This window comes from Leptidea sinapis, chromosome 45 (assembly GCF_905404315.1).
Source record: "Leptidea sinapis chromosome 45, ilLepSina1.1, whole genome shotgun sequence".
Classification (NCBI taxonomy): Eukaryota; Metazoa; Arthropoda; class Insecta; order Lepidoptera; family Pieridae; genus Leptidea; species Leptidea sinapis.
The window spans coordinates 2,091,013-2,114,184 of NC_066309.1; the positions used below are offsets into that span (position 1 = coordinate 2,091,013).

Consider the following 23,172-nt stretch of genomic DNA (forward strand, 5'->3'; position numbering starts at 1 on the left):
TTCAGTGTCTAAATCTAACACAAACAATATGTACAGCCTGGACAACACACTAGATTCTGTTCCAGTAAGACAGTCTAAGCCCATTTCAGCGAAGGAACAATTGACATACACATTATCAGTTCAGTCCAATATTGAGAATGTGAATACATTAAATGATAATAAAGGCATGCCATATAAAGGAAATGAACAGAATTCTTTCATGCAGTCTACAATGAAACACGCAAACCAGATATCAAGTCATAAAATACCCTTGTCCACTGATGTTTTAGTCAGAAATCTTCAGTCAAATTTCAAATTAAACCAAAAACCAGAGGAGGTTGAAAGCTCCATTGAGACTTCATTCAGCATTTCAAAAATTGCCGACTTTTTGGGTACGTATTTATGCTAAGTCATGTAATCTTAGTACTGACAATACTCTGATTATAAAAGTTTTGGTAAATGTTTGAGTATAGTATGGTATATTCATACAGGGAAATACAACATTTAGTTTTAGGGCTATTTTATTATTTTTTGAATAAATAAATAAGTTAATGCATCTCTTTGATACAATTTCCATTAAAAACTTACTCATCTATCCTGTAGAAATGTTAAAATTAGTTAAACTTCCAAGCTAAATTCTTAATAATTTCCGAATTAACATGGAATAAAATTTTTTGTTGTACCTATCACAAGTGAGTATCATGAATATACAAATTCAAAAACACTTTATTCATGTAGGTCACGGAAATGACACTTATGAATGTCAAAAAAATATATATTTTTTCTTATTGAATTTACCGCTACTTCATAAAGGGTTGAGCTAATGATAAGAAATAGCAAGAAACTCTTTGCGAGTGACAATAATTTAAGTCAAGATTTACATTTTAATTGCTTTACAAATCATTTCAATTACAATATATGCAAAGTGACACAACAAAAATACTCAAATGTCAAAAACAGAACTTACACAAGTAAGTCAAAAAGAGAAAAAAAAAAAAAGTAAATTATTACTTATAAACACAAGAGCTATTGAGTATAGTAGATGCATCAATCCACACATACCGTAAATAAATAGAGGCATTATGTGAGCATTTCATAAAATAAAATATGTAATAACTTTAACTTTAAAGGATATAATAATAAAAAAAAACACATCAAGCAGACTTAACATCCCGGTAACAAGATCATTCAGCCACCACGAAACCATATCATACCGTCATTTCGTCAGTAATATCTAGGTTATATTTTAATTGCAGGTAAACAATCCATCATCAACTCCTCCGACATAATGCAATTCAACAATGCAATGAAACAAGCTGTTAAGAAGCAGCCTTTAGCAGAAGTGCAACTTAATGTGCTAGACAATAAACAAAATGTCTATGTAACACACTTGAAAGATGCAAAAAAAATGGAAACTGCAAGTTCAACTGGAACTGTCGACACAGTTATATCACTTGATAAGCTGAAGATGGCTGTTGAAGGAACTGTTCCTAGAGTTGTTGTGTCAGGAGTCCCAAGAGATGTCCACAGTGATGCAGAAAGTATCAAGTCGAGGAAGAGTATTCGCTCAAAGACACCTTCACCTTCTAGAAGTCAGTCTACCCATACAACTGTTAAAGAAAATAACAGTATACGATCGTCAAGTAGTCCATTCTATTCTAGCAGAGGTAGTAATATTTTAATTCTATAGTTAGAGAGAACTTTTGGTCATAAGTGAACATTTTTGGGTTATGGTATAGTGCAATAGTCCTTTCAATAGTAATTCATCTTAGTAGGTGTAACTGACAATGAGTTTATTTAATGCAATACTACCTGTTGTAGTGCTTTTCTTATTTATACATATTTTTAGTTTAAAGGATTGTGATATGATACTTTCTTGTAAAAAGATAATATATATAAAAATGTAAAAAAAAATCTGTATGGTCTGGGGCTCTTATACTTTTGATATATCATCTAAACTATTAAATGAAGACTAATAAAAATTTACTATACCATTTAATTACATATTGTAAATAAAATTCTACCAGTAAACAGCTTGATGCACACACGCATACTAGATTTTCTGTACGAAATATGGGAATGTTGTCAATGTAAATATTATATAAATTTATATTTGAATCTCTTACCTCCACTAATTCAGAACTAAGTATTAAAAATATACAAAAAGAAGAAGAGTGTTAATGATAACAAGTAGTTGTTTTCAGGCGAGGCATCAAAAATTCCTTCCCCAAACAAAATATACAAAGAATTAGATAAGTCCGTAGATTGGCATGATATTTTGAGACAGAAACAATACAACGAAGAACATATCGCTGAAGGTTTGTGGGCACCGCTTCACTTATAACAACAGCACTGCTTCAAAACTAATATTACTAACATTGACAATACCATCATTGACAATACTAATATAAGATGTTATATTTTGTGAATATAGATTATATATTAAGTTATGTTTTTAAATTTCAGAGAAATGGGTGGAAATATCAGCCGGCACAGTTACTGGATTTGTTGGTAAATATTATTATTTTATTGTTTGAATAATTAAAAGTTACATTTTTAAAGTACCCTATTTTTTAACACTTATTAATAGTATTTTATGTGATGTTTACCATGTTACTTAGTTTATTGTCCTCATCACTATCTATTTGTGTAACATTCCTTCGCAGTGCGGTTTCCAAGGATCTTTCTTCCACATACAACAATATTATGGAATGAACTTCTTAGCCTGGTTTTCAGGACAAAACTACATGCACTGTATTTCAAAAAAAAAATATATGCACATCATGAGAGGCTGGCAACACCAAAACATAACCGATACATATTGTCCTTACAAAATATTCTTCTTCTTTGATTCTAGTTCCAATAATTTCAGGGTCCAGTATTGCAGTCACTCTGTCAATCACAACATTGGCTGACAATTGGATAACTGCGAAATTTGAATTTGATAGTTTCCCACATGGATCAATAGAATTACCGCGAGGACCTCTACTCCTCTCTCCCAAGAAGACTGAAAAACTGAAACTTTACATTACATCTAATGTTGAAATAGCAGCACAACTGCCGTTCACAGTGTTCTTTAAAGATGCCTCCATAGATCGTGAAGTTGAGCAAAAGGGATACATCAATGTTGATATTAAAATGCCCATGATACAGGCAGTGTCTTCTGATGGTGTGAATAACGTATGTTTCCCAGTGGTTCCAGAAGGGGCAACAATTACAAAGCATTTTGTTGTATTAAGTGATTGTCCAAACGATCTACAGCTTGAGTTAAGTGTCGTAGAAAGTGATAGCATATTTCTAATAAGAAATGTCCAAGAGATATTGAAGAGTGATGTGAGTAAGGTATTGACAGAGAAACACAGCTCCAGTGAAGAAGCGGGCAACAAAGGTAAAGGGAAGGCTAACAAACAATTGTGTAGACTAAGCAGTGGTAATGCTATCAAAGTGACAATCTCATTTAGCTCACCGAAGCTCTCCGAATTTGATATAAGTAAGTATTTGATATAAGATTTTTTGAAATTTCCTCATTGCTTAGTAAATATTTAAATGGTAGGTAAGGTTTAATAAATCGGCTCACCAGAATGTTTTTTATAGCTGATACAATGGCAGTGTTCAAGGGCGTATTGGCTGTGAAGTTAATTGGTGGAAATACATCTCTGAAGGAGGTCAGTCTTGTTGGATCTGTTGGAGTCGCTCATCTGGAGGTGCAGTCTAATAAATACACAATATCTAATGGTATGTTGGACTAATTTTTTTGCTAGCTATGAACACAAATATACACACGGAAAAAATTGAAACGCTTCTCAATTGTTTATACAATGCAAATACTGTCCGGAATCTTGAATTCATGCCAAGTTGGGTTATGTCAAGGTGCAGTCGTCCTGGAAAGTCCAACGCACATTTTTAATAGCGTATTCCTTAAGAGGTTACATGACACGATCTAAGACAGTCTGTTGATTGTTTGATTTTCTCTTAAAATTTCTTCTAGTTAAAACCTCTAGATAAAAAAAGTGACAAAAAACAACTGACTTCAAAAATACTATTCCAAAGCAATAGAAGCGATATGCACTAAAAGTTAGTTTTAATTAGATACTATTAAAATATGCAATTTTTTGTGAATATATACTACCAGCTTTGAAATAAAAAAGGATTATCAAATTCGAAAGTTCTGAGGTAACAAACATAAAAAAAACATACCTACCGACGAATTGAGAACCTCCTTTTTTGAAGTCGGTGAAAAAATGACTTTAAGCTTATTTGAGATGTTTGTCCAAATTATTTCAGAACCATTCTCAACATAGTAGTGTATAAGTTCTCTGGGAATTAAAAATATTTAGATTTGGAATATTGAAATTCTTAGTTAAAGTCTTAGCCAAGGGGCATAGATTTTATTCAATATTCAAATGTTTAACATCTGGCATGGAATTAAACTGGATCCAAAAATACGCCCATGATGTAAGACTGTGTTTTATTTCCTAGTGTAGTCGAGTATTTCTTACAATTTATTTATTATCTATACTCTCTCACCCTTAATTACAGTTTTAATATCACAATAAATACACAATAATACATATTATGTTGATAGTTACTTAGGCCATTACCATATCAGGCATAGTATTCAAACTGCTTTGACAATTTTATTTTATTACATTTACAGAATCCACCACCATCCAAGTCTGCAATACAGGTTCTGTTGCCGGTATCTGGCGAGTTAAATTCGAAGCTCCCACGACTGATACACATGTTCCATTCACTGTCACTCCTGCGAGGTTTGAGGTTAGACCAGAGGAGAGCAAACATCTAACCGCCTCTTACACTGGATCACCGGATGTATTCAAAGTGGGGTGATTGTCATTTTGTATTATCATGGAAAATTTCTTTAGAAATTCGTTTCTCCTTCAATTTGCATGATCTGGCGATGATTACTGCTTAAAAGGTGTATTTTTTTTGACAACTTATCGTCCTAAGGGACGAAGAGACCACAATGTTCACAGGTGATGGTCATTGATACGCTTTGCCCATTGCAATACTGTGTCGCTCAGGCTTCTTAAAAAACAAATGCACAGTGGCACTACAATCTCGCTCGTCACCTTGAGACATACGATCTTAATTATCATATGCCCAGTACCTTCACCAGCTATGGCGCACTTCAGACCGAAAAACAATAATGCTTACACATTACTGCTTCACGGTAGAATAAGGCGCTGTTTTGGTACCCATAATCTAACCTGCATCCTGTACAAAGGAGCATCCCACTGGTAATGTTGCATTCGATTTAAAAATTTAGAATCTCTTATTTGCATTTTTTTTAAAACAACCGACTTCTAAAACACTATAGATATAATGTGCACTAAACAGTATAAAAATAATTGCGTATTTTTTACAATCTAATTAATTAATCTATTTCTAGTTACGATTATTGTTATTTTTGAATCGGTGTCCTTCCGCCACGACCCGCTCTCGCCTCCTCACGACTCAAGCACATCTCAACTATATCTATGTATGTAGTTACAAATCTATCTTGGATGACACCGACTCCAAACGTTAAGGGAGTCCCATTGATACCCATCATATTCGACTACGAAAATTACGTGACCATAACTATGTTATGGTAGATGACTTAAATATCCGGATAGCATAAAAAAGATTCGGCCGAATATCGTTAATTTGCTCCTAAGAATTGAGGAGTTCCGTGACCCTGTCATGGATTCCGTAATCAGAACCTAACCAAACTCTTACCAAACTATCTTTGAAGTATATCCTTTCGAATAAAAAAAGAATCATCGAAGTCGGTTGGCGCGATATTGAGTTATTCGTAAATTTATCAGCCACTTTGCTATACGTATGTATATCAAATTTAAGACTATTATGATTTTCTCATGAATGCCATTGTCAGATCTGGACCAAATTAGATTGAGACCACACGGGAAGCACCAGCTTTAAAAAAAGAATTATCAAAATCGGTTCACCCAGTCGAAAGTATTGAAGTAACAAACAAAAAAAAATACCGACGAATTAAGAACCTCCTCCTTTTTTGAAGTCGGTTAAAAAGAACCGTATTTATACTTAGAGAAAAAAAATTCTAAAAGTATAAAAATAGCCATGACTAAATTTGAACCTTTCCATCCCTTATGTTTCAGAACCTTAGTATTAGAAGAAGAAACAACGGGAGCTAGGACCATGATTGAATTGAGTGCCGGTTGTGACAAAACGAAATCGTTCCCAATAAAAACGAATTACAACAACATGTCGTGGGTCAGAAGTGGAAAGAAAGAGCTGAGTCTGAAGAATTCAACAAACAAAAAGATTCAGTTACGGTGTTATATCATTGGCGAAGGATTCTCTATAGAAGGGGAGAGCCGGGGAACGTTTATGATATCTTTTGTGGGCTATGAATGTAGACCGCTGCAGATTATGTTCACGCCCAATTCTTGCATGCCGTACGCGGCTTCATTACATCTTGTCTATGATAAGAACAAGGATTATTCGAGAAAGGTACAATTTATATCATAATGTTATACTTACACAATTTGTTATTTTTTAAAGTGCAAATTAAACACAAATTAAATTTGAAAACAAAATTTTATATCACACGGAATGTGAGAGTTCGCGGTTATAGTCCCGCATCGTTTATAAATTTTGTTTTCAAATTTATTTGTATTTTATACGTATGTCAAACACTGCCTTATTTACTTTTCTTTTTTATTTTGTTGATGTAAAAGTCTTCGCAAATATCATTTTTAAATATAAACGGAACATACGTAAATATTACACCTGCGTACCTAATTAATTGTAATTTTTTTCTTCTGTCGTCTTGGTGTCATATTCGTCTTAGATCTGACAGCCATTAGTATATAGCTTATCAATGTATTGTAAATCCAATTTAGCTATAAACTGACTAAATTAGTTACGGGCGGCTAAAGAAACTAATTCTTCAAAATGTGTAACTGAGTGGCAACCCTGTACTATTTACTTTTTATTCTGTGGCTAAAGTCAGTATTACTATTATTTACTATTATTGGTATTGCATGGGATAGTATTTTATTTGATTTAGCAAGTTTTAAATATTTAAATAAAACACTTCTAAAACACGTGTAATTGTAACAGTGTTCTTACATTAGATTTTGGCGTAAAAGTTACATTTTGTTTTAGTTAACTCGAAGTTTAGATATTGTCTTTCGAGTCCCCCTGACAACGAGATCTGGAAAGGTCTTGAAACGTCGGGTTAACTTAAATAAAAATAAAAATGTAACTTTTACGCAAAGATCTAATATGGAAAACGCAATTACCAAAACACGCGTCTTAGTCCATTAAAAGATCGTAGTTCAAGAATGACACGTAACTTTTTGTATTGTATTCACTTGGGATGTTACCAGTAAATAAATAAATAAATCAACACCTTCTAAATAAGTAACAACAGGCTTTGGTTTCCAATATAAAATTGCACCATACCTACCAAAAAGTTTCGCAACATGTCCAGCTGCTTGCTAACCTGCTGTAATGCTATAAGGGAAAGGTCCAACTACTTTAGTATAGTCACTTATGATTTAAAAGTCGGTGACAAGTAAAATTTTAAAGATTGATAAATTCATTGCAGATATTGTTGCACGGGTGCGCTAGTAACGAGTCGGTGCGCTGGTCGGGGCTGGTGACATATGGCGACACGGCGCTGGTGCGAGCAGTCTGCCGCCGACCCGTGGAGCTAACCCTCCACAATAAGTCCAGTGCGCCCGCCTTCATATCCACCACACTGCGATTAAACTGTGAGCTACATTTCATTTTCTCACATTTTACCTTTGATAATTTATACGTCTAGAGAGCCTCTTGATGCTAGACGTTAAACAGATAAGGTTTATTACTTTAGTGTGCGTCATAAGTTTTTTTTTTATGGAAAGTAGGACAAACGAGCGTACGGGTCACCAGGTGTTAAGTGATCACCGCCGCCCACATTCTCTTGAAACACCAGGGGAATCACAGGAACGTTGCCGGCATTTAAGGAAGGTGTACGCGCTTTTTTGAAGGTACCCATGTCGTATCGTCCCGGAAACACCCCACAAGGAAGTTCATTCCTCAGCTTTGTAGTACGTGGAAGAAAGCTCCTTGAAAACCACACTGTGGAGGACCGCCACACATCCAGATGGTGGGGATGATATTCTAACTTGTGGCGTGTCGTGCGAAAGTGGAATTTGGCGGCAGGAATCAGGTGAAACAGCTCTTCGGAACACTCCCCATGATAAATGCGGTAAAGGACACACAATGAAGTTATGACTCTACGCAACGCCGTGGCACTGGTCGAAGATTTCCCTAGAGAGACCTGCATGGCCTGTGTATACGGCATCCCCCGTGCTGACATCTGCATAGTAATGTACGTTGGAGGTTTCCAACATATCATTGATATGCAGAAGAAACAGTGTGGGAGATAGCACACAGCCTTGGGGCAGTCCAGCGTTCACGGGCTTGGGATTCGAGCAATAACCGTCGATAACTACCTGTATGCTGCGCCCAGTGAGGAATCTGGAGGTCCACTCGCATAAGCTCTCGGGAAGCCCAAATGATGGAAGTTTTGCGAGAAGCGCCTTGTGTCATACACTATCAAAGGCCTTCGCTATATCCAGGCTAACTGCCAGGCCTTCCCTCATGCTTTCGGTAGCCGCCGCCCTATATCTATGTGTACCAAAGGAGCATCTGCCGATCGACCATGGCGAAAGCCGTACTGTCGGTCGTTGATCAACTGGTGACCCTCTAGGTATACCAAGAGCTGGCGGTTAATTATGCTCTCCATGATTTTGGAGAGCAGGGAGGTAATAGCTATAGGCCTGTAGTGTGCTGGATCCGAACTGTCTCATTTTTTTTTGGATTGGATGGACAAGGGCTGACTTCCACTGACTGAGTCAGGGACTACGCCTTTTTGTATATGAGTGCCGGAATAAACGCGTTAGCATCGGCGTCAACTCAGGGGCACACGGTCTAAGCACGATTAGAGAAATACCATCCGGCCCGCTCGACTTCTTGACATCCAACGAAAACAGAGCTCGCCTAACAGTTTTCTGTCTGAACTGTACTTCAAGCATAGAGCTCTGAGACCGCAGGTTGGTAGGCGGTATTTTTCCGTTGTCGTCAAGAGTCGAGTTGGAGGCAAAAAGAGCGCACAAGAGATCAGCTTTCTCTTTTGCCGTATGGGCCAGGGTGTCAGGGACGGCTGGTTGAAGTTACCAAGAGCAGCTTTCGACAACGACCAGAACTTGCGAGTTCCGGTCGGGTAACTGTAAAGCTGCTCGCCGATTTTGACGACGTGCTTCGACTTTGCACGGACTATTTGCCGCTTTAAAAATCTGGAGGCATGGTTATATTTCCTCTTTAGAACTCTGCAGTTTTGATCCTTTGAACCCAGCGCCGCAACCCACGTTCGATACGCCTGTTTTTTGCAGTCAGATGCTGCTTTAACTGACGCATCGAACCAGGGCTCACATCTGCCATCGATCGGTACTACAGAGCTTGGTATAAAAATATCCATGCCCTGTAGCATCACATCGGCTACTGCAACGGCGCAGGCACTGGGATCATCCGAAGGGAAACAAACCTTGGCCGATCCGAAGGTAAAAAAGGCACGCATCCTTTCCCAATCTGCTGACTTGTAGTGCCAAACGCGGCGGGTCGCTGGTGGTCTGCGACGTTGACGTCGGATAGGCACTACACTCCTTACCAGGCAATGGTCGGACGTTCCGAGAGGAGCGTCGACAGAGACCTGGTAACTATCGGGATGTGTAGTCAGCAGAAGATCTAATAAGGACGGCATGTGGCTATCCACATCCGGGAGACACGTTGGCGACTCAACCTATTGGGACAGACCATACGCCAATGCAAAATTATGCACAGATCGCCCTGCGTAGTCTGTGGTACGTGATCCAAGCCATTTGGCATTGTGTCCGTTGAAAGTACCCAAGACTACGATTTCAGCGGAGGGGATCTGTGCAAGCACGTCCTCAATTGCCGCTTGAACGCAGCCCATGAGGTGATCCGTTTCTGCGTTCCACTATGGGACCTGTAGACACACGCAAAGATACGGACGCGGTCCTGAAAATCTACACAGAGCCAGAGAGTAGACACGTCCCTACCCTCAAAATTACCGAGACTGCGACAGTAGATACCCTCCCTAACGTACACACATACCCCGGCATGTGGCAAAAAATTGTGCTCAATTTTGTACCTGGGGTACGTTAAATATGACGTATCGCTAGGTCGAGATATCTGCGTCTCCGTAAGGAAACACAAGGCCGGCTGTGCCGTCTCAAGGTGGTGGTGGACGGCGTTTAAATTGGAATGAATTCCTCTGATATTGCAAAAGTCCATGTTGAGCCTAAAGCACCGAGAACTAATATTGGTCTTCACTCTCCACTGCAGCGCTCTATGAGATCATTTAATGAGCTCCTTAATAATAATTTTGACTCCATGGATAGGTTTGGGATGTCGGTCCTACAATTTAAAAGACTTTGCAACAGTGTTATTTATAATAGATTTTAATTATATATATGGTTTATTTGCTTTACTCATATTCAACATAAGAAATAATTTGTATTTTTAACATTTATTAATCTTTAAATTACTTTGCGTTTTTTGTACTAACATTATCTTTAATAATACAACAGAGCTGTACATACCTGTAAGAAAGCTATTCTATTCATAATGTTCGTTTTATATTTTTCTTATTTTTGTTTAGTTTAGAATAGCTTGTTCGTGTGTCTATTATAAATAAATAAATAAATAAAGCGGGGTGCCGTGGTATTACTGCCTTGTTTGTCCTCGGTTAGGCGGGGTTCTATGCCCTCCCCAGAATACGACGGGCAGCCCGAGCGAGAATGCTCGGGACGGGAATCTCCGACTCTGGTAGAGCCGGTACCCTCCTGGGGTAAATTTTTTTTAAGAAAGAAAGAAAGAAACAACATCTTCATCTATGCGTACAGTCAGTCCACACGATTCAGGTGTATAATGTGTTGCGGTAGGCCCTGAAAACAGTAATCTTAACCACGGAAGAGTACCGTGCAAACCTACGGATCACCATATTAGTTCTTACCGACATCGCCATTCGTTCCCGCTCAACATTTGCGTCGTCCCTAAGGGAAGGTGTTACTAAATGACCAAGATATTTAAACAAATCAATCGTTTCTTTACTTTAATACTTTATAATCTTTAATAATAAACATGTCGTGTGTAGTACAATACCGCTGCGTGTCGGAGGGCGCCGTGATCCGGTCCGGACGGCGGGTGCTCCGGCCTCGCTCCCGGCACGAGGTGCTCGTGGACGTGGACTGGGCCCGCGTGGAGCGTCGCGCGCGCACCACGCTCGTGTCCACGCTGGCCTCCGTCACCGTGCTCAGCGGGCCGGAGTACACCCGCCAGCGGATACTGAGGTAACTGATACTGGTACCAGCACTATGAACACTGATAGATACGTGGACTGGGCCCGCGTGGAGCGTCGCGCGCGCACCACGCTCGTGTCCACGCTGGCCTCCGTCACCGTGCTCAGCGGGCCGGAGTACACCCGCCAGCGGATACTGAGGTAACTGATACTGGTACCAGCACTATGAACACTGATAGATACGTGGACTGGGCCCGCGTGGAGCGTCGCGCGCGCACCACGCTCGTGTCCACGCTGGCCTCCGTCACCGTGCTCAGCGGGCCGGAGTACACCCGCCAGCGGATACTGAGGTAACTGATACTGGTACCAGCACTATGAACACTGATAGATACGTGGACTGGGCCCGCGTGGAGCGTCGCGCGCGCACCACGCTCGTGTCCACGCTGGCCTCCGTCACCGTGCTCAGCGGGCCGGAGTACACCCGCCAGCGGATACTGAGGTAACTGATACTGGTACCAGCACTATGAACACTGATAGATACGTGGACTGGGCCCGCGTGGAGCGTCGCGCGCGCACCACGCTCGTGTCCACGCTGGCCTCCGTCACCGTGCTCAGCGGGCCGGAGTACACCCGCCAGCGGATACTGAGGTAACTGATACTGGTACCAGCACTATGAACACTGATAGATACGTGGACTGGGCCCGCGTGGAGCGTCGCGCGCGCACCACGCTCGTGTCCACGCTGGCCTCCGTCACCGTGCTCAGCGGGCCGGAGTACACCCGCCAGCGGATACTGAGGTAACTGATACTGGTACCAGCACTATGAACACTGATAGATACGTGGACTGGGCCCGCGTGGAGCGTCGCGCGCGCACCACGCTCGTGTCCACGCTGGCCTCCGTCACCGTGCTCAGCGGGCCGGAGTACACCCGCCAGCGGATACTGAGGTAACTGATACTGGTACCAGCACTATGAACACTGATAGATACGTGGACTGGGCCCGCGTGGAGCGTCGCGCGCGCACCACGCTCGTGTCCACGCTGGCCTCCGTCACCGTGCTCAGCGGGCCGGAGTACACCCGCCAGCGGATACTGAGGTAACTGATACTGGTACCAGCACTATGAACACTGATAGATACGTGGACTGGGCCCGCGTGGAGCGTCGCGCGCGCACCACGCTCGTGTCCACGCTGGCCTCCGTCACCGTGCTCAGCGGGCCGGAGTACACCCGCCAGCGGATACTGAGGTAACTGATACTGGTACCAGCACTATGAACACTGATAGATACGTGGACTGGGCCCGCGTGGAGCGTCGCGCGCGCACCACGCTCGTGTCCACGCTGGCCTCCGTCACCGTGCTCAGCGGGCCGGAGTACACCCGCCAGCGGATACTGAGGTAACTGATACTGGTACCAGCACTATGAACACTGATAGATACGTGGACTGGGCCCGCGTGGAGCGTCGCGCGCGCACCACGCTCGTGTCCACGCTGGCCTCCGTCACCGTGCTCAGCGGGCCGGAGTACACCCGCCAGCGGATACTGAGGTAACTGATACTGGTACCAGCACTATGAACACTGATAGATACGTGGACTGGGCCCGCGTGGAGCGTCGCGCGCGCACCACGCTCGTGTCCACGCTGGCCTCCGTCACCGTGCTCAGCGGGCCGGAGTACACCCGCCAGCGGATACTGAGGTAACTGATACTGGTACCAGCACTATGAACACTGATAGATACGTGGACTGGGCCCGCGTGGAGCGTCGCGCGCGCACCACGCTCGTGTCCACGCTGGCCTCCGTCACCGTGCTCAGCGGGCCGGAGTACACCCGCCAGCGGATACTGAGGTAACTGATACTGGTACCAGCACTATGAACACTGATAGATACGTGGACTGGGCCCGCGTGGAGCGTCGCGCGCGCACCACGCTCGTGTCCACGCTGGCCTCCGTCACCGTGCTCAGCGGGCCGGAGTACACCCGCCAGCGGATACTGAGGTAACTGATACTGGTACCAGCACTATGAACACTGATAGATACGTGGACTGGGCCCGCGTGGAGCGTCGCGCGCGCACCACGCTCGTGTCCACGCTGGCCTCCGTCACCGTGCTCAGCGGGCCGGAGTACACCCGCCAGCGGATACTGAGGTAACTGATACTGGTACCAGCACTATGAACACTGATAGATACGTGGACTGGGCCCGCGTGGAGCGTCGCGCGCGCACCACGCTCGTGTCCACGCTGGCCTCCGTCACCGTGCTCAGCGGGCCGGAGTACACCCGCCAGCGGATACTGAGGTAACTGATACTGGTACCAGCACTATGAACACTGATAGATACGTGGACTGGGCCCGCGTGGAGCGTCGCGCGCGCACCACGCTCGTGTCCACGCTGGCCTCCGTCACCGTGCTCAGCGGGCCGGAGTACACCCGCCAGCGGATACTGAGGTAACTGATACTGGTACCAGCACTATGAACACTGATAGATACGTGGACTGGGCCCGCGTGGAGCGTCGCGCGCGCACCACGCTCGTGTCCACGCTGGCCTCCGTCACCGTGCTCAGCGGGCCGGAGTACACCCGCCAGCGGATACTGAGGTAACTGATACTGGTACCAGCACTATGAACACTGATAGATACGTGGACTGGGCCCGCGTGGAGCGTCGCGCGCGCACCACGCTCGTGTCCACGCTGGCCTCCGTCACCGTGCTCAGCGGGCCGGAGTACACCCGCCAGCGGATACTGAGGTAACTGATACTGGTACCAGCACTATGAACACTGATAGATACGTGGACTGGGCCCGCGTGGAGCGTCGCGCGCGCACCACGCTCGTGTCCACGCTGGCCTCCGTCACCGTGCTCAGCGGGCCGGAGTACACCCGCCAGCGGATACTGAGGTAACTGATACTGGTACCAGCACTATGAACACTGATAGATACGTGGACTGGGCCCGCGTGGAGCGTCGCGCGCGCACCACGCTCGTGTCCACGCTGGCCTCCGTCACCGTGCTCAGCGGGCCGGAGTACACCCGCCAGCGGATACTGAGGTAACTGATACTGGTACCAGCACTATGAACACTGATAGATACGTGGACTGGGCCCGCGTGGAGCGTCGCGCGCGCACCACGCTCGTGTCCACGCTGGCCTCCGTCACCGTGCTCAGCGGGCCGGAGTACACCCGCCAGCGGATACTGAGGTAACTGATACTGGTACCAGCACTATGAACACTGATAGATACGTGGACTGGGCCCGCGTGGAGCGTCGCGCGCGCACCACGCTCGTGTCCACGCTGGCCTCCGTCACCGTGCTCAGCGGGCCGGAGTACACCCGCCAGCGGATACTGAGGTAACTGATACTGGTACCAGCACTATGAACACTGATAGATAATGAAATGAAAATGAAATATATCTTTATTGCATACCACAAAATTATGAAACATAACAAAAATCGAGACTACAAAAAGCAATAGGCGGCCTTATCGCTTAAGAGCGATTTCTACCAGGCAACCTATAATGAATCAGTTATAGTTGAAAAGATAACAGAAGGTGGTGTTATCGATATGCATATAATTTAAACATACAGTAAATAATTCCAAGAAAAGAACTAGTATTGAAATTGTCACAGTAATAAATAATAATTATGGAGCGTTGTTTTGAAAGATTGGAGAGTTTGAGCCTTTCTGATTTCAGAGGGAAGAGAATTCCATAGGTTAACAGCTTGCACAGCAAATGAATTGTTGAAAAAGGAAGTTTTATGTACAGGTGTACAAAGCAAGAGATTATGAACAGACCGAAGATATAGTTGGTGAAAACTTAATGCTGAAAATTTTTCCTTGAGATATATAGGAGTTTTAGGATCAAATAGGACACGATAGAGATGTATAAGTATATGGAAATTTCTACGCAAGCGGATAGGGAGCCATTTGAGCTTTTTGCGAAATTCAGACACGTGGTCATACTTACGTAGTCCAAATATAAAACGAATACACATGTTCTGCAATCGTTCAAGCTTATCCAACTGGAGTTCGGTTAAGTCGACATATGAAATGTCAGCGTAGTCAAGAATGGACAGGAGAAGGGATTGAGCGAGTAAAGTTTTCGTGGGAATAGGAAGAAAATTTTGGAGTTTTTTTAATGAGTGAGAGGCAGCATAGAGCTTCCTACTAACTTCTTTTAATTGATGGTGCCAAGACAAATTCCGATCAATGAATACGCCCAAGCTCTTAACAGAGCAGCTAAAAGGAATAAGAGTTCCTCCTACAGAAATGGGAGGTAGATTACCCCACTCAATTTTATGGGTTAGTTGTGAGCTACCAACAATAATACATTGAGTTTTCGACGGATTCACTTTTAGTCCATGGGCAGTACTCCATTCCACGATTGTAGTTAAGTCTTTGTTAGTGTTTTTAATAGCTAAAGGCAGACCCTCGAGAGAAGATTGTGAGTATATCTGGAGATCGTCTGCATACATATGATACCAGGAAGTTAAATTTTTAGTTATAGAGTTAATAAAAATTGCAAAAAGAAGAGGAGATAGTACACCGCCTTGTGGAACTCCAGCGGAAAGGTTAGACCAGGTTGAAGTGTTATCATCAATCTTAGTCCTTTGCCGACGCCCACGTAAATAGCTTCGAAACCACCCTATCACTGTTGGAGATACGTTAATAGAACTCAACATGCTCAGCAAAATATCAAAGTCAACAGTGCAGAAGGCATTACTGAAGTCGAGTAGTGTAAGTATTGTGAGCTGTTGCTTATCCATGCCAGATCGGATATCATCGGTAATTTTTATAAGTGCAGTAGTCGTACTATGTCCTGGACGAAAACCAGATTGGAGAGGGTTAAGAACACTGTGCTTATTAATAAATATAGAGAATTGTTGATGGACTAAGCGTTCAAGAACCTTGGAAAGAAAAGGTAGTATAGATATGGGGCGATAGTCAGAAAGATTATGTGGTTTAGAAATTTTAGGTATTGGAATAACATTAGCGTCTTTCCAGGCTACAGGAAATTGGCCAGACGTTATAGAAAAATTAAGAATATGGAAGATTGTAGGAACTAGGATATCTATGATAGGAAGGATCATATTACGACTAATGCAATCACTACCAACGGCCTTAGATGTAACAGACAAAATGGTTTTTTTAACGTCAGAATCAGTGAAGGGAGAGAAGTTGAACGGTGGAAAGTCAGGGGTTGGGATTAAGGATAGGGATTTAAGCGTTTGAGCTTTAGTGTTATTGTCAAGAAAAGATGAATTTTGAGAGAAATGTTGATTAAGTTGTTCAATATTTAGATTATTGGAAACTGTATGTTGTTGCTTCCCAACTCCTAGCGTTCTTAGGAATTTCCAAACTTTACTGGTTTCACCGTTCTCAACAGACGAGTAGATATGGCGTCGCTGCGCGTCTCTGCACATTGTATTGCAACGATTCCTTAATCTTATATACTTTTCCCGGTTAAGATCAGAGTTATTATGCTTATAAATAGATTTAGCTCGATTTTTAGAAATTTGCAGTTTTTTAATATCATCAGTAAGCCAAGGAGCAGGTAAATGCTTTATCTTCACGGGTTTAACTGGCGCATGCTTATCATACAGCTGTATTAGCAAAGAATTAAAAATATCAACTTTATCGTTGATACTATTAGAATTAAAAATGACATCCCAATCAATAGTTTGTGCGTCTATAGAAAGACGTTGCATATCCATCCCAGAAAAATTCCGCTGCATCAGTATTTGGGGTTTACGTTTAGGGGGGCGTACTTTATAGGAGAGAAAAATGAGATCGTGGAAGGAAAAAGCATCCGCAGAGCATTGCCCATGCGAGTTTACATACTCGGGCTTAGAGACTATGATGAGGTCAAGAAGAGACGGAGTGGAGTGAGGAAAGAAGTGGGTGGCTGTAAGAGGAAGGATATGGAGATTGTAGGAATCAGTAACGGACAAAAGCTTTTTTGAACGATGGTCATCTTTAAGAAGACAGGTATTAAAATCACCCATCAAAATCAAGTGATCATATAGTGGTACAAATTTCTCGAGGATATGATCAAAGGAAGAGAAATAATCGACATTAAGTGAAGGACTGTAGAATACTCCAAGAAGGATTTTTGTATGTGAAAGGATAACTTCAACAAGAAGATACTCAACTTCATTCTGTGACATGGAATCACTAGAAGAACTTATGATTGAAAACGGAAGGTGAGATCGAAGATAGATTGCAACGCCGCCACCAACTCTACCCACACGGTCGTTGCGAAGGAGGTGGTAGCCTGGAAGGTAGTAAGAGGAAGAAGGGAGGCTGGGCTTAAGCCACGACTCAGAAATAAGTACGGCATGAACATTGCTAGAATCAAACGACGCCTGAAGGTCAAGATAATGTGCAGGAATGCTTTGTGCATTTAGGTGAACTATATTAAAGTTTTTCTGTGTGTCTGGGAAGTGATTACTGAGAGCAACGTCAATAGGAATATAAGATACACTTTGAAAACTTTCTTCACCACTAGAACCAGAAGAGACTATAGACTGAAAATCATCAAGGCTAGAGTTATGTGACATTTTGAATCTTGATAATATTTAAAAATTATCTACTGTTTATTACTACTTATACTATTACACAAAAAATAATCCTATATAAAATAATATCCAAAAGTATACCTGCAACGAGTTTCCTAAACTAAAAAATAATATACAAAAATAATTAAATTAAATTAAATTAAATGATTAACGAACCCACCCGCCAGTTGCAAGGAGAGATTAATTCACTTCTTAAAACAAACAATAATAAAAAATAAAAAAAAATAAAAGATAAAGTAAAAACAATCAAAAATGAAAAAGTAACCCTTTTTTCCTTTTAGCAAAAATAAACTATTTATCTCAAAACCCTCAAAAAACATAGGTAGGTTTTAAATAGGTAACTTAGAGGACTAAAAACTAAGTGACTAAAGACAAAAAATTACAATAATAAAAATGAAGTACATATACAAATTAAAAGAATAAAAATAATATAAACTATAACTATGAAGCTGTTTTGAGATAGACTTGTAATTTTCACGTAAATTATTATAAAAAAGAAATAAAGATTGCGCGCCTCCATCTGAGTACTCCATTTTTATGCTGTACAAATTTTATTTACGGTGAAAACATGATGCAGTAATTAAAACATAATATTTTTAATACCTTGACCCATATTAAGGGTGAGAAAAAATAAATAATAAAATAATAAGCGGCGCTATCTTACAGCTTCAATAACTTAGCTTACTAATCATGTAATTCTATAATCTAATTCTAATAATCTATAAATGCCAGCGCAGTGATGACCAAAAGCCTTGTATCCAAAGCAGTTATTTAGTCTGCGGCTGGTATGTCAAATGTCACAGCTGTCATTAGATGACAGTTGTCACGTACATCTGCCAGTCACACAAGACACTACAGTCTACACAAATAACAATGGTAATTTAATAGGTACCTATTATGTAACAACTACAGTTTTCATTTTCTAGTATCAACAACGGAATTTGATTTATTACACTAAAACTACAGTTTATTAAATATATTATACACAGGAAAGAAATAGCATAGGCAATATAAATCTGATAATTATGTAGTATGACATTTATACTATGTAACAATTGAAAATGTTTGAAATATAAGCTGCATTTAGTAATATCAAATTATCAAATTTTATGGAAAATTGTTTATTTAAAATGTTTAATAAATAGCATTTAATAGTTATATGATGTTCCATTTTATTTTTGGTATTAAAAAACAGAACAGGATGTAAATGAATACTGCAGGCTTGTTACCAAACTATTAAACTATAACACAAATGTTACAATGTGGTGCATTACAAGTTAGGTATATGCATTCTTTATATATTATCTTAATTATCAACACAGGATGGTTATGAAATTTTGTAATAAGTTATAAATACTAAATAAAAAAAGGTTTAATTCATATACATAACATAAAGATTCATACTAGGATAGCTTAGGCTTTGTGGTAGTGACATAGGTAATTAGAAGTTACAAAAAGCTTACAGTTAACTAAACCTATGAATTGTACAAGTTATTTAAAGGTTACATTACCTTAAAATACTTACAGATTAATGATACCTATTACTTATTTTTGACCGTTCTTTTGGACCTGGAGGTGAGACTGGCAGTACCCTGAGTCAGAGGCTTAGATGTCTGTTTAGATGTCTGTGGTATGCTGTGTAGGTCAGCTTTCCACTCAGCTCGGTGATGTGAACCATCTGAGCCTATAATATGTATGCATCCATCCCTTGTCCAGCACTTGTTTATGCCGAATCTCTGCCTTGCCTCCATAAATAAGTTATGACGACTCTTTGTTAAAAACTCTGACACAGTTAAACCGCTGCCCTTAAATCCAGTTTTGGAGAACCAAACCTTATCCCGCAATGCTACATCCGCAAACTTTACCACTATAGGACGAGGTTTCTTTTCGGAAGGACGTCCTAAGCGATGGGATGACTTGATGGAAGCAACAGAGAATCCAGTCACACCAAGATGTTCCCCTACTACTTTACAAACACGTGAAGTAACATCTTCCGACTTATCTTCGCTGACTCCGTGCACTAGTAGCATTTTGCGCCTTCTACGCATCTCCAGACGATCAACCTCTATACCAAGGAACTCCACCTGTCTCTGCAAAGTATTCATGGCAGAGAGCACAAAGGTCCTGAAGCTGTTAAACTCTGCAGCCAGGGATGTGTTTGTAATGGGTCCATTATCTAGGCCCTGCTGGAACTCGCTCATCTTCTGTTCGAACATTTCAGCCATGGCGTTGAGCGAGTCTTTTAATGCATCCATGATGACTGGTGATACGTAGTGATCGGAACAAAGGGATATTAAAGAAGTGAACTTAATTGACTTTCACTAGGAGAATAAGTACTGTCTGGTGGGTACTATTTATCACACTTAACACTAAATCTACTAAAATAATAGTATAAAATTACTTTTTTTTTAATTTTAAGATGATTGAAAATACGGAGCTCTTTAAAAACAGTGTTAACTTTTTTCACACCTACCCTCGAAAAAAAAAGAAAAAAAAAAAAAAAAAAAAAAAAAAAAAAATATACGTGGACTGGGCCCGCGTGGAGCGTCGCGCGCGCACCACGCTCGTGTCCACGCTGGCCTCCGTCACCGTGCTCAGCGGGCTGGAGTACACCCGCCAGCGGATACTGAGGTAACTGATACTGGTACCAGCACTATGAACACTGATAGATACGTGGACTGGGCCCGCGTGGAGCGTCGCGCGCGCACCACGCTCGTGTCCACGCTGGCCTCCGTCACCGTGCTCAGCGGGCCGGAGTACACCCGCCAGCGGATACTGAGGTAACTGATACTGGTACCAGCACTATGAACACTGATAGATACGTGGACTGGGCCCGCGTGGAGCGTCGCGCGCGCACCACGCTCGTGTCCACGCTGGCCTCCGTCACCGTGCTCAGCGGGCCGGAGTACACCCGCCAGCGGATACTGAGGTAACTGATACTGGTACCAGCACTATGAACACTGATAGATACGTGGACTGGGCCCGCGTGGAGCGTCGCGCGCGCACCACGCTCGTGTCCACGCTGGCCTCCGTCACCGTGCTCAGCGGGCCGGAGTACACCCGCCAGCGGATACTGAGGTAACTGATACTGGTACCAGCACTATGAACACTGATAGATACGTGGACTGGGCCCGCGTGGAGCGTCGCGCGCGCACCACGCTCGTGTCCACGCTGGCCTCCGTCACCGTGCTCAGCGGGCCGGAGTACACCCGCCAGCGGATACTGAGGTAACTGATACTGGTACCAGCACTATGAACACTGATAGATACGTGGACTGGGCCCGCGTGGAGCGTCGCGCGCGCACCACGCTCGTGTCCACGCTGGCCTCCGTCACCGTGCTCAGCGGGCCGGAGTACACCCGCCAGCGGATACTGAGGTAACTGATACTGGTACCAGCACTATGAACACTGATAGATACGTGGACTGGGCCCGCGTGGAGCGTCGCGCGCGCACCACGCTCGTGTCCACGCTGGCCTCCGTCACCGTGCTCAGCGGGCCGGAGTACACCCGCCAGCGGATACTGAGGTAACTGATACTGGTACTGGTACCAGCACTATGAACACTGATAGATACACGACCTGTGCTCCGGCCTTGCTCCCGGTTGACGTTGACTGGGCCCGCATGGAGCGTCGCGCGTACACCATCAGGGGAATTCACTCCAGTTTAAACGTCGTCCACCACCACCTTGAGACGATGCAGCCGGCCTTGAGACGGTGCAGCCGGCCTTCTGTTTCTTTACGGAGACACAGATATCTCGACCTAGCGACACGCCATTTAACGTACCTCGGGTACAAAATTGAGTATAATTTTTGCCTCACGCCGGGGTATGTGTGTACGTTAGGGAGGATATCTGCTGTCGCCGTCTCGGCTATTTTGAGGGTGGGGACCTGTCCACTCTCTGGCTCCGCATAGATTTAGATTACCGCGTCCGCACCTATGCGTATGTCTACAGGTCCCATAGTGGTAACGCAGAAACCGATCATGGGCTGCCTTTAAGCGGCAATTGACGACGTGCTTGCACAGATCCCCTCCGCTGAAATCGTAGTCTTGGGTGATTTCAACATGCACAATTCCGAATGGCTTGGATCACGTACCACAGACTACGCAGGGCGATCTGTGCATAATTTTGCATTGGCGTATGGTCTGTCCCAATTGGTTGAGTCGCCAACGCGGCTCCCGGATGTGGATAGCCACATGCCGTCCTTATTAGATCTTCTGATGACTACACATCCCGATAGTTACCAGGTCTCTGTCCACGCCCCTCTCGGAACGTTCGACTATTGCCTGGTCAGGAATGTAGTGCCTATCTGACGCCAACGTCGCAGACCACCAGCGACCCGCCGCGATAGGCACCACAAGTCAGCAAATTGGGATAGCATGTGTTCCTTTTTTGCATCATACCTTTGGGATAAGGTTTGTTTCCCTTCGGATGATCCTAGTGCCTGGGCCGTTGCAGTAGCAGATGTGATACTGCAGGGCATTGATATTTTTATACCAAGCTCTTTAGTACCTATCGGTGGCAGATCACAGTCCTGGATCGATGCGTCAGTTTAAGCAGCTTCTGCGCCTGTTTTTTGCTGTCAGGTGACTGCAAAAAACAGGCGTATCGAACTTGGTTGCGGCGCTGGGCACAAGGATCCGAACTGCACAGAGGAAATACATCCGTGCCTCCAGATTTTTTAAGCGGCAAATCGCCCGTGCAAAGTCAAAACACGTCGTCAAAATCGGCGATCAGCTTTCCAGTTACCCGACCGGAACACGCAAGTTCAAATATGACGTATCGCTGGGTCGGGATATCTGCGTCTCCGTAACGAAACACAAGGCCGGCTGCGCCGTCTCAAGGTGGTGGTGGACGGCGTTTAAGTTTGAATGAATTCCCCTGATATTGCAAAAGTCCACGTTGAGTGTGGAGCGGGGTGCCGTGGTGTTACTACCTCGTTTGTCCTTAGTCATGCGCGGTTCTTTGCCCTCCCCAGAATACGAATTGCAGCCCGAGCTAGAGTGCGTGGGGAGGGATTCTCCGACTCTGGTAGAGCCGGTACCCTCCTGGGGTACTATCTCTTTAGGGACCGCTTTCATAATCTTTGTTGGGGAAGGGGGGGGGGGGGGGGGAATGGCCACCGGTCCTCGACACTAACCTATGCGAAACATAGCGGCACTAGGTCGCTACTTCACGCCTGTATTCTGTGCGAGTGTGGTAATTAACCCGAACGAGTCTGGCCCGATTGTGCTGACGTCAAAAGACGGCAGCGTGACTCTCCCACTTCTATTCTACATGG

At 43.3% G+C, this 23,172-nt stretch overlaps 2 protein-coding genes across 3 annotated transcripts in view; one reads left to right on the top strand and one right to left on the bottom strand.

Moving 5' to 3' along the window:
- Window positions 1–23,172, top strand: part of LOC126977444 (uncharacterized) — a 38,315-nt gene that overhangs the window by 9,453 nt on the left and 5,690 nt on the right. The window contains exons 7-16 of one of the 2 annotated variants that reach the window (XM_050826235.1): window positions 6–371; window positions 1,236–1,646; window positions 2,184–2,297; window positions 2,446–2,490; window positions 2,852–3,469; window positions 3,574–3,714; window positions 4,637–4,823; window positions 6,120–6,474; window positions 7,577–7,742; window positions 11,192–11,387. In XM_050826235.1, the coding sequence (XP_050682192.1) occupies window positions 6–371; window positions 1,236–1,646; window positions 2,184–2,297; window positions 2,446–2,490; window positions 2,852–3,469; window positions 3,574–3,714; window positions 4,637–4,823; window positions 6,120–6,474; window positions 7,577–7,742; window positions 11,192–11,387 (2,599 nt within the window). The remainder of the gene's footprint in view (window positions 1–5; window positions 372–1,235; window positions 1,647–2,183; window positions 2,298–2,445; window positions 2,491–2,851; window positions 3,470–3,573; window positions 3,715–4,636; window positions 4,824–6,119; window positions 6,475–7,576; window positions 7,743–11,191; window positions 11,388–23,172) is intronic. The other variant, XM_050826236.1, reaches the window with a different exon arrangement.
- LOC126977524 (uncharacterized) lies at window positions 19,252–20,162 on the bottom strand. The gene is made up of 2 exons (XM_050826381.1): window positions 19,432–20,162; window positions 19,252–19,368 (listed from the first exon to the last, which is right to left on the bottom strand). The coding sequence occupies exon 1, from the start codon at window positions 20,146–20,148 to the stop codon at window positions 19,435–19,437; it is 714 nt and encodes a 237-aa protein (XP_050682338.1). The 5' UTR covers window positions 20,149–20,162; the 3' UTR covers window positions 19,252–19,368; window positions 19,432–19,434.